This window comes from Prenolepis imparis, unplaced genomic scaffold, assembly GCF_030444845.1.
Source record: "Prenolepis imparis isolate NDT839.2.m4 unplaced genomic scaffold, iyPreImpa1.0 SCAF_13, whole genome shotgun sequence".
NCBI classification, from domain to species: domain Eukaryota; kingdom Metazoa; phylum Arthropoda; class Insecta; order Hymenoptera; family Formicidae; genus Prenolepis; species Prenolepis imparis.
This window is the reverse complement of record NW_028141171.1, coordinates 7,596,050-7,612,436: the sequence shown is the minus strand read 5'-3', so window position 1 is coordinate 7,612,436 and position 16,387 is coordinate 7,596,050. Positions and strand designations below refer to the sequence as shown.

At 41.5% G+C, this 16,387-nt stretch overlaps 1 protein-coding gene and 1 long non-coding RNA gene across 3 annotated transcripts; one reads left to right on the top strand and one right to left on the bottom strand.

Moving 5' to 3' along the window:
* Window positions 1–21: 21 nt before the first annotated feature.
* On the bottom strand, window positions 22–4,820 carry LOC145944617 (uncharacterized). Its single transcript, XR_014426707.1, has 4 exons — window positions 4,773–4,820; window positions 3,913–4,270; window positions 1,864–2,035; window positions 22–1,292 (listed from the first exon to the last, which is right to left on the bottom strand). It is a non-coding gene; the product is annotated as an uncharacterized LOC145944617 (long non-coding RNA).
* A 314-nt stretch (window positions 4,821–5,134) lies between these two features.
* Window positions 5,135–12,496, top strand: LOC145944421 (uncharacterized). Of its 2 annotated transcripts, none has more exons than XM_083052729.1 (20): window positions 5,135–5,626; window positions 5,921–6,041; window positions 6,133–6,342; window positions 6,429–6,624; window positions 6,709–6,821; window positions 6,896–7,136; window positions 7,214–7,331; window positions 7,411–7,608; window positions 8,001–8,211; window positions 8,301–8,429; window positions 8,523–8,739; window positions 8,911–9,185; window positions 9,275–9,451; window positions 9,546–9,624; window positions 9,706–9,829; window positions 9,910–10,216; window positions 10,297–10,430; window positions 10,519–10,728; window positions 10,823–10,933; window positions 11,062–12,496. In XM_083052729.1, exons 1-20 carry the CDS (start codon window positions 5,564–5,566, stop codon window positions 11,482–11,484), a joined length of 3,657 nt encoding a protein of 1,218 aa, XP_082908855.1. In that variant the 5' UTR covers window positions 5,135–5,563; the 3' UTR covers window positions 11,485–12,496. The 2 variants fall into 2 exon arrangements, with proteins under 2 accessions (XP_082908855.1, XP_082908854.1); XM_083052728.1 differs by having other exon boundaries at window positions 6,133–6,351.
* The last annotated feature ends 3,891 nt before the right edge of the window (window positions 12,497–16,387 follow it).

Genomic DNA, 16,387 nt, shown 5'->3' with positions numbered 1-16,387 from the left:
ATTCAAAGGGAAAGAGAATAATAAGTCTATGAGATCTGAAGCGGATCTTGCGCAAATTACCAGTAAATTGTGACAGATTTAGAAACTCCAATTTTTTGTTATCTATTTATGACAAATTTAAAAAGCTCAAATTCTCTCTGAGAAATTACAAACTTGTTCCACTTTTGCTTTGAATTCTTTTGAATTATCTTTTACGGCAACTGACGCAAAAAATAATAATAAATTTAAATATCGAAAAGCTATCAACTAGAATACTAGAACTTTAAAGATATAGTATAATATCGGCGATTTTATTTTCTCGTTATATTTGCGTGCCGGACAGCCGGTAGATCGCGTGAATCGAACTTTCCCAGGCACGAGAGAAAGACACGCAAATTTATCTGGACGGAGAAATTGGCTATTGTCGTCGTCTCGTTGGATTTAGGCTCAACCGATTCATCATCGACAATGATTATTACTTAGGGGCGGGATCGAGGAGGCTTCGACCGCGAATGTCCTGCTTTCTACGCTTGCAGAAATAGATGCCACGCAATGCGAATACATTTCAACGAGTGATTTATAATATCGAGTAGTTCAGGTAGCCCGGTACCTTTTGTCGCGACACCTTTCTTTCGTTCTCTTTTCTTCTTATTTCGCGGACCGAAACCGGTATGTAATCTCCCGATAAATTCTCGATATAGCATGAAAAAATATATCTCGCTTCGGTCAGAGATCCGTTTTAATCGCCACAAATAAGTATATGGAAATTATTTTGAAATACAGGAATCGAGATAATAATCGGTCGAAATTACAACGGGGCTTTTTACGGGGAATGCAAAGGGTCACGAGAAAGAAAAATATATTTCGCTCTTTCGCTCGTTACAAATTGGAGAGATAAATCTTAACTTTGCATTCGTTAATTGTCGTAAGAAGAGTCGATCTCGAGAGTACGCGTGTCCGTAGCGAGAGATCGTAAGTGTTGTATCAAGGGTTTCTCTGTTCATCGTAAAATAATATCGATTACTTAATGAGCTCGCCGATGCGGCGGCGGCGGCCTCTTCACGGGTCGCTTGTCATCCGAGTAAACGCCTCTATCTATATAACGTGGCTGTTTACGCGCATGATTTACGTACCCATTTATATGCCGTAACTCGCCTGTATGAGGTATGCCATACAAATTCTTGAGCTTGGCGCCACCTCGACTCGCCTTATATCCTCTTTAAGCTATTCCACATTGACTCCCATGGCATATCTATCTCTGCACTGGCGCCTATAATTCGCCTAATCTCTCCCGGCGCGTTAAGGTCATCAAACTGTGGACAAAGCGGCGAAAAACAGCTTTAATTTTTCAGTCATCTCGAGCGAAAAGAGAGAAAGAAAGAAAGAAAGAAAAAAAAAAGAGATTCTGACAACCTTTATATACCAGGATACACAATGTTATTTATTTATCCGTGAAAAACAACGATGCGAAAAAAAGAGAGAGAGAGAAAAATAGGCAAGAGACTTTTCTTTGTCCCGCTGCTGCCCGTTACCGCTCTTATTATCGCCGCGGGCAGAGAGTAATACGGGAGCAAGGAAGGAGGGCCCAACACACAAGCGAGAGAGACCAGGCCAGACAAGGCAAGGCAAGGCAGGGCACGAGGCATGAGGTACAAGACGGAGGGACCTAACTCCGTGCCCCTCGGTTTAACGAATGCGAGAATGCGGCCTGGCGCCAACGCACACGCGGTCGCCGCGTCGGCCGCCGCGTCACGCGCTCTCGCCTCTCTTGCCGGCTCTTTCTTTCTCTTCCTCTCTCTCCCTCTTTTTCTTTCTTTCTTTCTTTCTCTCTCTCCCTCTCTCTCTCTCTCTCTCTCTCTCTCTCTTTCTGTTTAATGACCTTACCGGAGTTCAAAATACTAAACTGCAACCGATCTTTCAATTCGTGTGTCCGCCTCACGTTTAAAATGTACGATGAGAAGGCTCGTCCCAGGATAGAATCGAGATACGTAGCAGCTTCTGGGATAACTCTCGCATTCCCGATATCAAAGTGGTTATTAGGGTCTCCTTTACGGTCCTGTAAAAAATATTTTGATGTTATTTTAAAAAATACTTTGTTATATATATCCCGTAAGCAGTGATATATACAACGGAAAATTTGATGATTTTACGTAAAAGAAAATAAGAAATGTGATAAAATTTGCTTCATAGTGGTTATCGGAATATGCACGAATGAAAAACGATATATTTGAATTACAAAATAATTTCATGCGGAATAAATAAAAGTGATCTTTATATTTCAAGCATATCTTTCTCAGCAATTAATACAATTTTTAATCTTTTTTTTTAAATAAAATGTATCTTTTTATCGTCTGCCGCGAAACACAGAGTATATCAATCAATTAACTGCTGTTTTTTTATTTTCTTAATTTTACATCGTATACTTCCCCTTATTATATCAATAATATAAATTTTATGATGTAAAATTCTCACACACTGTCTACTTGTCAGTTCCATTCAATTAAGTTAAACTTATCAATTTAATATAGTCATTAATTTAATTTACTTGAAGTCTACTTATTTATCTTTTTTTTTTACATTTGCCTGCGCATATCTAAAAAGAATTTGTAAACGACGGTAGATCTTTTCTTGCTCTTTTTCTCTCACACGAGTTATCAGCATTGATATAGATATATTTCCGCGCTCTATCTACATCTGTATATCGCATAGCTTTGAGGTATGCAGAGGCAAACTTTTTCTTTTCTCTTATCGAGAAGAGGAAAAAGGAAAGAAGCAGAAGGACGGCGAAGACAGAGCAAGAAAGGCAGCAAAGAACGAGTATCCCGCTCGAGTATACATGATAGGCACTTCACACGCTGCATTGAGATATTGGGAGATAATCGCCTGACGTAGGCGTTAAGAACGCTAACATAAGTGTGAAGATTAGCCTCGGTCCGCAGTTTGCTGTCATCAAATTTCTTATTTCGAATGTTCTCGATTAGTAATTGTTCTTTGCACAATGACAAGTTGATTTAAAAACTCGTCCTTTTCTATCTTTCTACATCTATATTTTTCGTTTTACTGTTAAATTCGAGCACAGCGTTTAACATTACTCTTTCTTCTTCTTTTCCATCTTCTTTCTTTTACATCTGCCACATTTGCACAATTCTCACATGCAGTTACTCAACTTGTTATATATTATTTTTTATCTTAACTGTACAATAAGTAAGCTTTTTAAAAAAAAAATTGATAAGAATTCGAACTATGGATTCTATTTTGTCTTGTTTTGTTTTTTCTCTTCATATATATATATTATTGAAAGAATGGTATATCACATTATACCACTAATTTCTCACGAGAGCTGCAGTTGTATCTAAATTCTATATATATAAGAAAGATGTTTGTCTTTGCTTTTTCACGCTTCTAGCATCTGGCCTCTTTCTCTCTCCGGTTCGTTACGTTTGCGCGGCGCCGCGTGTTGACCGCGAAAGGGGTAAAAAAGAAGCTGCACGAGAGAAGATTAAGTTAAACGCATGCTGACGATCTAAATCTAGATGGGCGTCGTTTAAAGCCGTCTCGTCACCATGTCGCGAGTTTGGCCAGCTTTTTTTCCGTTTCTAAATTGGACTATGATGGAACGCTTGTCGTCGATTCCTGTTCTCTATTTCGAACGATTCACCCTTGTTATTTACCGAACAACTGAAATTTCGGCTAACAATTATCGAACATACGCTATAGAAGAGATATTGAGAAAACCTGCTAGAGAAAGTGTTCGCTTAAACATTTCAATTTTTCGTTTTATTGTCTTTTAAATAATTGTTCTTGTTATATTAGGCAACATATTTTATATAGGATATTAAAAAATAAAAAATAATGTTTTTTTACATGTGTCATCTGTATCAACTTCACGCGCGCTATCGTTAAAGGATTGCATTTCTTAAAAATATCATATACCTGCGATCTCGATGGGGATATCCAAGGTGCTCTGACAATGTTGAGAGCCTCTGTGACGAGTGTGTTTACGATGGGGATTTAAAATCGGCTCCCCATCTCGTGCCTGTCCGCCGCGGCCACGGCCAAATCCTGGCCGAACTTTTCACTTTTATCACTCCTTATTGGGCCTTCTTTCTGGACAGACAGCCGAGTTGCCTCGTCGTGGTTGCTCGTCGTGGTAACGGGGGATAGGCGAAGGGAGGGGGGCGTCGTGGGTCGCCGCGGTCCATCGTCGCGTCGGGGCGCCGGGTGCTCCGGCCCCGAAGAGGCCTCCATCGCGAGATGCATATAGGACGTGCGTGTGCGTCCTCCTCACTTCCTGCATACGATATCAAAACATCATTAACATTCTTTTATGAATAACACCGTGCACATACGATCCTTCCCCCTCACGCCGATTTGTGCATATACATATTCACTGCCCTCAATGGAATGCAAATCGCTGCAGTTGTCGTAAAAGCGTATCGCAAAATGTTTTTATATGTGTGTTTATAAAACATCTCTTATTTTTTCGTCTAGAAAAATAATTTACATAAACACATGACACAAATAAACTCCATCTTTTCGAGAATCAAACAATTAATTTGATTTTCTAAAAGAAAAATAAGCTGATTCAAGTCTTTTTCTGGTTATATGTGTGTGTGTGTGTGTGTGTGTAACAAAGTATATCCCCAGAACACATAAATAAAATATATCAAATACTAAAAGTCTAATATATAACTATTTCTTCTAAAGATGAAATCCAGAAAGAATGACAGTTAAATAAACCGATTATATCGAAAATCCTCAACATTGTAAGAAAATCTAATTATTTCACACACCTGCAATCCGCCAAATACATCTGCACAGAAAAACAGTTCGATTCAAATAGAAGAGTATCATTAGAAGTATCTCAAAGTATATTTGCTTGTCTCTGCAAAATTCAAAGTCCTTGATAGATATGCACAAACGCTGATCCTCCGATTTTTCGAAAAACTAAACACTTTTTCGTGTTTTTGTTATTCAATACGAAGTAAATACGCGCGAATGAACTTTTAACCTAGGCTTATCCAACTCCGGAGAAAAACCCCACTTTTTCGCGTATCGTGGCGCCATCTATTCGTTCAATCTCACACTCGGATGATAAAAATTCGGCGGTATCGATGGACGGTAGAGGCGATTCGACACATTCATTTCCGGATTTGGGGACTATCTCTATCGCGTATTGTCGGCACTCGCTGCATCATTGATAAAGCATTCTGGGTAAAATAACGTGTGTCGTGCTGTCGTGTTTCTCCTCCCGTTCCTCCCATCATCGGAACATCGTACGACGTTATGAGAGCAGTGAGAAATAAGTGAACGATGCGGTGAACGAGTCGCAGATCGGTATCGTTCAATTTGCAATTTTTCATCCAAGCTCCTCTTTGTTTTTCCTCTCCGATCGATCCGCGAATCGGAGAGAATCGTGAGAGCGTGATCCATTTTCCAATTTTCCTAGTGGGAAAGAAACGAGCGATTCATTGTATCGTATCGAATAGTATTTCGTGTAGTCCGAAGGCATCTCAGTGCATCCTAATTCGCTGCTACACATTTTACGTGAAAATCTCGAAGTTTCTACGATCAGCCTGTAACGATGATCGACCTAACAGTCAAGACCTTGGATTCGCAGAATCACGTCTTCTCCCTCGAAGACGACGTAAGTCTCGCATTCTCGATCACATGTCCTGAACAGACAAATGCAACTGTTATTTTTACTTTGTTATGATTCGTACAAATCGATAGATATATACAAATTTCGTATCGCTGTGTGTGTAAATATTTGAAATATTATTAAAAATAAAATGAAATATTTTAAAACAATCATAAAATTATATCGAAAAATTTGCTAATATTAAAAAGATACACTGTTTATTCTATACATTAAGAGCACTATTTTCCATTTTTTTACAGTTGTGCATTTAACAATATATTTTTGCAATTCTATTTAAAGCAAATCACGGTCCGTGGATTTAAAGAACATATAGCTGAAGCTGTGGCGGTACCAGCTGATTCGCAGAGATTAATTTATTGTGGACGAGTGCTTCAAGACGACAAGAAATTAAACGATTATGGTACGTATTCATTTATAAGCAGTAAACAATTTGTTGCAAGAATAATACGTTATGATACTTTGGTATATATCGGTGTAATGTGATTCTTTAGATGTCAATGGAAAAGTCATACACTTGGTGCAACGCGCGCCCCCCCAACCGGGTCAACATGGCAATGATGGTGGGCAATCACAGGGACAAAACAGACCAGGCTGGCAGAATTCGCAGAGATCGCATTATCGTGTCACACGCACCCAGATGCATGGAAATGCAATGTATCTGGGTGCCATGTCAGTGCCGGCGGAGATCGTAGAGGGACATGGTAATATTGGTAATTCTGGTTTTTATCAACTTTTGTCATCCATTAGCCAGCATCGTTGATACATCTATGGTTCAATTATTCCTCAGGGATACCGCAACTGAGCAATAGCTTATCTGGCAGCCGATTGAACCATGCAGGTCGCATGCTCGATCGTATAAATGAGTTACTTGATCGGTTAGACGATCCCAGTGCTCCTCCTCTGCATCCCACGCCATCGGAACTGAACCAATCGACGGCACAGCAACAGCAGCAATCGCAAGAACCTGAAATGGAACAAAATGAGTAAGTTGAATGTACATTCAGGTTGTTGGATTTTACTTAAGGTGTGTAACGCAACGTAATTTGTAATTTTTAATATTTTTACAGAAGCAATGATGCTTCGAGAGATGACAGTGGTGCTAGACTCGCGGAAGCAGCTGCAGCCGCCATTACGGCCGCGTTATCCGCTGCTGGTGCGCGTGCAGTTACACTATTCAGAGGTATATTCGCGAGTCCAATTCGATTCAGAGATGTGATTTTATATGTTGCATTAATACTGCTCAATAATACACAGGAAGCAATTATAATGGAGGAAATACGAGATCTACAAGCGAGGCAAACGAAAATCAAAGTGATGCACAACCTCAATCGCAATCACAACCACATCCGCAAACACAAACGCAGCAGCAGCCGCAACAGCAGCAGCAGCAGCAACAACAACCACAACAACAACCACAACAACAAGCACAAGCGACTACGGACACGGGAGCCGCATCGAGCAACGCTGGACAAAACAGGCGTGCTCAGCAGCAAGAGTATATATCTCAGTTTAAATATTTCATGTTAATGAAATGTTAATTAGCACGGCTTAATGTTCTATAATTATTCTTAGCCTTCCGCGACCTCGGCAAATGGCAGGATTATTGCAGAGATTGACTAACACTCAAGATCGATTGAGACCATATTTGGAACGTTTGTACTTTCTCACGCATAATGATCCTCCATTCCTGGTAAGTTGATAAAAAACTTCCGTCAGACACAGGTAAACTAAAATTTCACTGTTATAAAAACAATTTTATTATTGTTTAGCCTGGACAGAACGTGGAAAGTAATCAGAGAATAGTGGACGGAGTCAGTGAAATTTTGCACCTTATGTCTCACAGCTGTCACGCGCTAAGTGACATTATCATCGACTTGAGTCAACCGCCACCCAGAAATTTGCGCTGCCGACCAATAATAGTACAACATTCAGCCATCTTACAGCCCGGTATACCGATCCAAGTAGAAGTAAGTAAATTGACAAAAAATATATAAATAAAAAGAAAAAAACATTGTGTCGGTCGCATATATTTAGTCTTGGTTTACTTGTGAACGGCTCTGAGAGCAAAAAGTGGACGAGTAATAATAAGCAATAAGTTTGAATGAGAAAACTTGAATGCAAAATACTTCTTTACCACAGTCCAGCTCCTTGTTCGCCTCTCAACGGTGTACATAGGCGTTTCCTAACTGTGGAGATAAAAGTCTGGGCGCTATATTCTATAGTATACTGCCATTACTCTAGAATACAAGTACCAGCAACAAAAATAAATACATAAATAATCATAAGAGTATCCATTGACATAAGTAATATCACAAAAGTATTATCACAACTATCATTTTTTTTTTCTTATCTTTTATAGGCTCACATCAGTTTGAACGGTCGTAGTGCTAATAATAATAATGGTAACGACGAGTCGACCGAGTCCAGTAATCAACAGGCGCAATCGGATAGCGCGGAATCAACGACATCGTCGCGCGTTAATACGGAAGAGGGCAGTCATGAACGAGAATCCGATAGCGCGCAATCGCAGGGAGAGCGGTCGCAACAAGAGCAAGGCCAATCGCCTTTCGGTACACTTCATATTTTACGTCATTCATATGATACGATTTTATAAAAATGTTAGACAAATATTTCAACGAACATGCGTTCGTTTTCTCAGATACAGTATTCAATTTACCGAACAATGTCGAAGTGCTGATGGAAGTTAGTTCCGAGAGTAATATAGATGGTGGATCTGGCAATGAACAAAACGCGGCGGGCAATGAAACCAACAACAACGGTAACACTCGTAAGTTAACGGCATGATGACGTATGTTAACGAACATCCTGTTTGCGAAAGGAACAATTTCAAACAACTCTTGTGCGCTTTTCTATTTTACAGGTAGGACAACAAATGTATTTCCGTTCGGCACAGGTCCGCCGCCGTATTTCATGCGAAACTTTATGCAAGCTGTCGCCGGACACATGGTGCATGGTGGTATCACTACCACGACTATAAGTTCGAGGAATCCACCCGCCACTACTGCAGGAGCGCAACAGAGTGTCCCCACATCGATAGACAGCGGAAATACGAACGCCGGTCAAAGCACTCAAGCACGGTATAATAATCAGCTATAATATTATCGTAATGCTATAAAATGCATCTCATGGTTGTATCATACACGGGAAAATAATATTAATAATATTAATATAATATTAAAAGAACAAATATTTTTTTCTACACATACACATTATATATGGCATAAATTATAAAAATTCTAATAATATAGGAGCAACACTGGTACTCATCCTACCACCGCCACGCAGACTCGAAGTACGCCGAGGCCGCACGTGTTCCATCATCACCCTCATCCCGTTGGTCTTGGCATGAGCATCGGACTAGGTCTCGATTTCGATCCCTATCTCCCGTGCAATTCGCATCATGTATATCGCACCTCAGCGAACACCGCGTCCAGTACTACAAGTGGCGTGACAACCTCTTCGCAAACGACGCGTACATCATCGACAGCCACGGCGGACGCTCAGAATCAAACGAATCAAACCGGTAAAAGCAAATAAAAATTTCTTTTTCATATAAATTTATAAATAAGAGAAGATAAATTTTTTTACATAAATTTGAAAAATATTTTTCAGCGACAACTTCGACTACAACCACCAGTGCTCCTCCTACGAACGCAACATCGGCGGCGAATGCCGAGACGGCTAACAATAATCCTTTTGCAAACTTACTACAACAAATATTAAATCAGTCGATGACCCGTCAATCACCACCCACTCCCATCAACACTAATCTACGCAATGCTACCACAGGTAATTTGAAGACTGAATCTAGAATAGAGAGAACAAGAAGGAGGAAGTGACGGACGAGATATTTATTTCGATGTTGACATTGATTATATTGCAGGTCCACTTTTGCTAGAACATGTCGGTGACTTCATGCAAATGCTCGGTAACAATATACATGTGGGATTCGTAAGCGACAGGTATGTCTAACATAGATAAAGAAATTAAAGAAAGAATCGTTGATTGCATAACGCTAATCACATAATTCTTTTGGTAATCAGTTCGAACGGAAGTGCGGTTACCTTAGCTGACTTGTTCGAGAATGGAGGTCTATCTATGGATCTTTTCACGTCACACGAATCCGGCAGAGAAGAAAACTTCCTCATTGATCTCTTTGTATTGCTGGTAATTTTGTCACTACGTTATCCAAGTATGACTATAACGCAATAAAAATCGTTTTGGTATTAAAAAAAAATTGTACACAGGCACAAACTATGACTCTGGATGGATTGATCAGGCTACGTCTCGGTCAATGGGAGCCCATCGCTCGTCTTCGAAGACCGCTGCAGGAGTTCCTACAGTATACGTTCTCTGATGTCTCATCACCGGAGGTTCTTCAAGAACAAACGATCGAACGTTTACTTTCTCAACTAAGACCTCAGATCCGGAATCTTCTGGCATCCGAGGAAGACGCCAGCGGCAGGAGCGGCTCTCGCATTGACATATGCGCGACCATCGAGTCGTTGATCGCTCGCCATGCCAGAGATATACTCAGGATCTTATTCGACAACGGTTAGTATTTGAATTGTAGTGTGTACTGTAAAAATAAATTAAAAAAAAAAAAAAATATCTCGAATGTATTGGATTTACAGAAGTCGATGATGCAAGATTCGGACAGGATATACTGAACATTTTAATTAATCTGTGCAACCAATTCTACACGGTGCTGCGATACTCGCTGCGCGGCGGTCAAGTTGGATTGGAGGCAATTGCAACGCGTTTTATGGTTAGCTTTGCTCTTCTTAAGTTGAACATAAAAATATAAAAGAAGTTTATTACGTTATATCAACGTAATTTTGTTGCTTCGTTATTAGAGCGACTTGATGGAAGGTGGCAATCCCGCTCTTCTTGAGTGGATACTGAATGGATTTATCACCCATCTTCGTACTTACTTTCTACGCGTGCCGCAACCACCGGATTCAGAGATCATACCGCTTTTGGTATACAAGGACGCATCGTCCCAGCAGTCTTCGGTATCTTCGGCTTCGACCCGCCAATCCACACAAGCACAATCGGAAGATGAGGTAACTTATTCATTTCATTCGCGATGCCACTTTATTGTCATTGTATAACTTAATGCAACAATACAATTACATAATTCTAATGACATGTATATAGCCGATGGAAACGGAAACTTTGGAGCCGCAACAACCGACGCTCGAAAGCTCGATACCTGAAGAACGAGAAGAAATTCCGGAAACATTCCCTGGGCACGAAGCTTTACCTTCGGTATGTCGAATATAAATAGAAAAAACATGCATTGATTACGATTCTTAATATATACATACTTAATATAATATTACCATTTTTGTAACGACGATATTAAATTGAGAGATTAATAATATTCTCTTTCGCAGGATTGGGTGCCGATTATTGCTCGCGATGGGGTGAGACAACGTCGACAATTGCAGGGTGTGACGCCAAACGGAGGCGTAACAACATTCAGTGACGCATATCTAGGCGGATTACCGAGCAAGCGTCGCAAGCTTATTGAACAACAAAAACCACGATTATTAGTCAGCCCGACGCCGAATCATCACTCGACGATAGCTGCGTCCATGGAACGGTTGGTCAGGGAGGGAGTCGGCCGCGCGGGTGTCGAGGAAGTCGAAGGGGCCGCCGTAGCTGTCGCGGCGGATCCTGCCGTGAGACGCGCGTTCGGTCAAGCTATCAGAGATTGTCTGAACCCGTGTCGATACGGCACGCCCGATTTCCCGGATCCGTTGCGCTTCCCGAACGCGACCAAGTACTTCGCGGAGCAAGAACGGCCGCCGAAATAATAGCTGACGAATAGATAATAATAACATCGTACTTTGATTTTCGGATTACCAGATTGAAGGAGATATGTTAAAATTCGACAACGAATAGGCGAGATTGACGTCTCGAGAGAGTCGACAAGCGAGATTCGCCTTCGTCAACATCCTATAGTTGTAATTACTATTCTAAAAAAAATAGTAAAAAGGAAATTATCAATTCTTTTCTGAATAAATATCTCCGACGAATCTAAAATGGCTAATCAGTACGGTGCGGACGTACCTATTTATCCACCTTCCTACCTACATATTATCCATATGCCCATATCAATGTTTCTGCTTTAATAGAATTACCATTATTACTCTTCAGCTTAAGTTTGTAATTGATAAATAAAACAATGTTTATAGGGTGGTCTCCTTAAATCAAATTCTTCGTCAAATCTTTGTTAAAGAAAAGCCAACATTGATTCCATAAAACGACAGACACCCTGTATATACATAGATGTAAAAATTGTTAACTGTACATCTCTATATTTATGAATTTACATATGCTAGTTAATATTCTCCGTTGTCTTTCTCACTTGCAAATCTCGATTTTCTCTTCTCGTTATCTTTTCCTCGTTAAATCGGCCATTCCGAATTTCAAAGTAGTAAATTGATGAATCTGAAGCAATTGTAATAAGAAGAATAGATCGATTTCGTTTTAGTTCGTTTTTTTTGTGAGTACGACAATGATGAATATGACAATGCAACACTTGGTTGATAGCGATGCATTGTAAGTCACGAAAATCTTATCAGATACATCGTGTAGATAATTTTCGATGTACGTGATGAATCTTGATGGATATTTTCGGACCGGAATCTTTCTACGACGCGCATATTATACGTTTATTCGCACGATAAAAATAACAAGCAAATCGATGTGTATAATGCGTGATTATGGTAATATATTGTATGTGAAATAAGTTTAACCGTTCTAGTAACCAAACTGTTGTACGAAGAAAAAAAAAAGAAAATAATAAAATTGTATATCCCTTTTCCTCCGCGTTACTCTGTTTGTGTTCCTTCGATTCTTATATAAGTATACAACAAAAGCTGAACGAATGGCAAAATAATGTCTTGACTGTCATTCACAATTCATAAGACTACCTTAATAACATATAAAATTAACATCAAACATCCTTTCGAAAGCCAAACATTATGAAATATTAAGTCGTCGATAAATAATTACACGATAAGTAACTCGATAATGTTAAATATGCAATTTCACAGCAAAGCATTAGGACAAAAATTAGTTTTTTTTTTCTTACAATAATATAGTTTATTTATTTCTCATCTATTCTTTTACCTATCGTTAATTTACCGAATAATCGACGTCGATTACGACGATAGAACATATCGTCGTGTACTACTAGATACCATATCGTATAGTAGTACTACTATGACATGTAACATTTGTAATACGAAAGAGTACCGCCAATTACACGCATGGCTGACTATCACGAGAAATCGGACCGTTTCATTCGGTCCACCTCCTCCGCGCGAACTTGATATAGCCGATTAAATTTTCATAACCGCGCGAGCGTGGAAGCGAATCGTGCAATTATCGAGATCGTAATCGGGAGAGGCCGTGACGAAATATATGCGGAAGGGGAGAGTTTGCGATTTTTAACTCGTTTGTGTGCTTCATCGTCGTCACGTCGGGAGCGAATATCGTCCGCGAGGCCGGAGATGGCTGTCCATAAATTCGATTTTGAATATCTCTCTCTCCCTCTCACTCCGACCTAACATGGAGAATAAATTTTATCCGTTCCGCGAAATAATCCTATTTGCGCTTGACGTGAGCGCGCGCAATCTGGAGAAAAATCTGGATTCGAAAAATTTCCCATCGATAAATAATCAGAATGTTTACAAGCGGCGATGAAAACAATGCCGTAATTTAATTTCCGCGAGAAATAACTTTATCGCGGTCACTCGAACTCGAAGAGTTATTAGATCGTTGAGATCACATCGGAGATTCCAAAGTTTCGCAAGTCGTGTGTGAGTATATGTATATGATAGGTAGGTGGGTAGATATGTAAGGTAAGCAATCTTTAATCGCCGGCGATATTAATCGCGATTATTGAGCGATAGCAAGACTTATCCTCAGCGATTTCTTTTTTTTTTGCCCCCCGATTGTTTGCAGGCCCGAGATTCTTCCTCCCCTGAATCACGAATAATGCAACGTGACGTAATACGTATCTTTTTTTTTGTTCGGCTAGGAAAAAAAAAGAAAAAAAAAGAAACAAAAAAGGAGAGGAGAAGGCGATCGTTACATGCTTAAACCGAATGCTCTTCCGACTGGTCGCCGGCTACCGGGGATACGACATCATGGGAACTATTACGAGAGAACCGATTTGGAAAGAGGAGAGGCGTCGGTATTAATTGGCGGACGCGAGGAACACGGTGTGGCGGCTGCGACGATGCTCGTCGTCTTCTAGCCCTCTTCTTCGAGGGCGTTTTTTCGTGTTTGCCGCATAGTGACGACGAAGACGACGACGTTCTCTCGTTGCAGCTCCCTTTCCGCGCTCCGAACAGAAGAGACCAACGGGAGAATGTAGCTCCCTTCTCACTCTCTCTCTCTCTGTCAGAGTATATCCTCGACCGCGTATACCGCGCATACACCACGTACCACGTATACCACGTCCACACGTACGTACACGCCGCGGTCGTCGCGGGGAAGAGCGCGTAGAAAGGCATAATAAAGGTAGGGTAGAGTATACGATGTCCGCGCGGACTCGACGACCAGCTGTCAGACGCGGCGCCAGAGGAGCCACGATTGGTCGGAACGCGCCGTTCTTTCGGTCGTATTGGTCTTTTTCCTCTCTCAACGACGCCTCTTTATTCGGTTCAGGGCGTCGCCAGGCATTTTTATGCGCGCAGGTTGGCCAGAAGGCGCCGAGCGCGACTCTTATAGGCGCATCTCGCGAGTCTCGCTCGCAGTCCGCGCGGACTCTCGCCGTTGCTAGCATCGTCGTCGTCGTTTCTGCTGCTGCCGTTGCCGCTGCTACGAGGCCGAGGTTAAGACGCCTTGGCAATCAAGTAGAACCTCGGGCAAGCAGGGCCGGTTACGGCGCGCGGCGTCGCATCGGTACACGAAGAGAGAGAGAGAGAGAGAGAGAGAGAAAGCGTACACGAAGGCGGCCATATTTAGAGAAGGAAATCAGCGAAGAGCATTTCGCGCCGCGTACCACCGAGCTACTTCTCCTCTCTCTACCGCCCTCCATTCCACCACAACGACGACGACGACGACGACGACGACGACCACCTTATCGTCTCGCTCTCGTTCCCCAGCTTCGGTTCGATCTCTACACCCGGGGGCTCTTTCTGCAGCCCGACGCTCCGATGGATTTGACGGATGAAAAGCAGCAACCGGTCGTGTTTTTCTCGCGTACATCCTCCCTCTCGCTCTTTCTCTGGTAGCTTTTCCGCCGCCGATACTTTGCCGCGCCGAATGGTAAGGGGGCGCGAAATAAGTCACGTACGTTTTTTTTACGTATAACGTAGCGCTCCGGCGCTAATAACGAGTCCTCGTCCCTTCGTGTCCCTCTCCCGAGAGCGAGAAAATGCTTACGGATCTCTTTTTTTCGCGTCAACATACACACGCTAGCGTCGATGCTATATACGCGCGTGTAATCACGCGCGGAGAGAGATGGCTCGGAGCGGAGCTTTCCGCGAGGGATTTTTTTTTTTTCGTCGCAATCCGAGTTCGCATTGCCGAGTCTGTTGTCGCCGTCGGCGTCGAATCGAGTCGACGAAGCTCGCGAGAGAAAGAGAGCTCGAGAGCTTTTCACACACGTCTACGCCGAACATAACGCAATTTCTTCTCCGCACTCTTCTCTTCCTCTCTTCTGATCCATACAAGCGCGCGCTTTCATCATTTTTTTCTAACGTTGCATTCAGAAATCGCGACTCTTATTTATTTTGCCCGATTCCGATTCGAATCGGCGACACTTTCTGATAAAAATAAAAAAAATTGACCCAAAAATCAAGAAACGACAGTCCTTATTCATGCATTAATAACCAGTTTCTTCATCTCCGATTAAACTATATCTTTGTCTCTTTTTAAGAACGTATCTAAAAAGAGACAAAGATATAGTTTAACCGGAAGTGAAGAAACTGGTCATTAGAAATAATAAATACACGATGCGGATCCTCGAGACGAAAGAAAGCTCGATCGATCGACGAAAGTTCGTGCGACTCGAATGGGGAAAATCATTTCGGAACCGGGAACTCGTTCGAAAAGCGACAAACCGGAAATATGCGTGGAGAACGAGTTACATCTCGCGTTCGCACGCGACGGCTCTCTCGTGTATCGTCCGATCGATTTACGACCGAGCCAATCGGCAATCGTTACACAAACACGTTCGGCAAGAATAATGCCAATTAACACGTTTTTCGATGAGTCAACCGGGCGGCCGCGTTCGTATCCGGTTCGTCGACGAGCGACAAAGTTTTTCGGCTCGAAATATTTTCCGGAACGAATGCTCGGCGCATCAGTCAAACGAATCGGCGCATCATCATCGGAACTGAATTTACACACGAGAGAGAAAGAGAGAGAGAGAGAGAGAGAGAGAGGGGAGGGGGACTGGACTCTTTGCAAAATATTTTTTAAATATTTTTATTACACATACGTTGTGTAAAATATATCCAATTATTTTATTTGGACACTGATGAGTTTGAGTAACAGCTGATTTAAGAAAAAGAATCGATTCTCTTATTTACATAGTTTCAGGAATTTTTTTCTCTCTCTCTTTCTCTTTCTGTTATCGCAAATGATAATGATGCACCTAATTCGCGATAATTTTCGCAAAAGCAGTATTGTGATACTTGTAGCGAACGATGAGGAAAGGTCTCGATACGATAGCGATATGTGTGATCGGGTATTAAA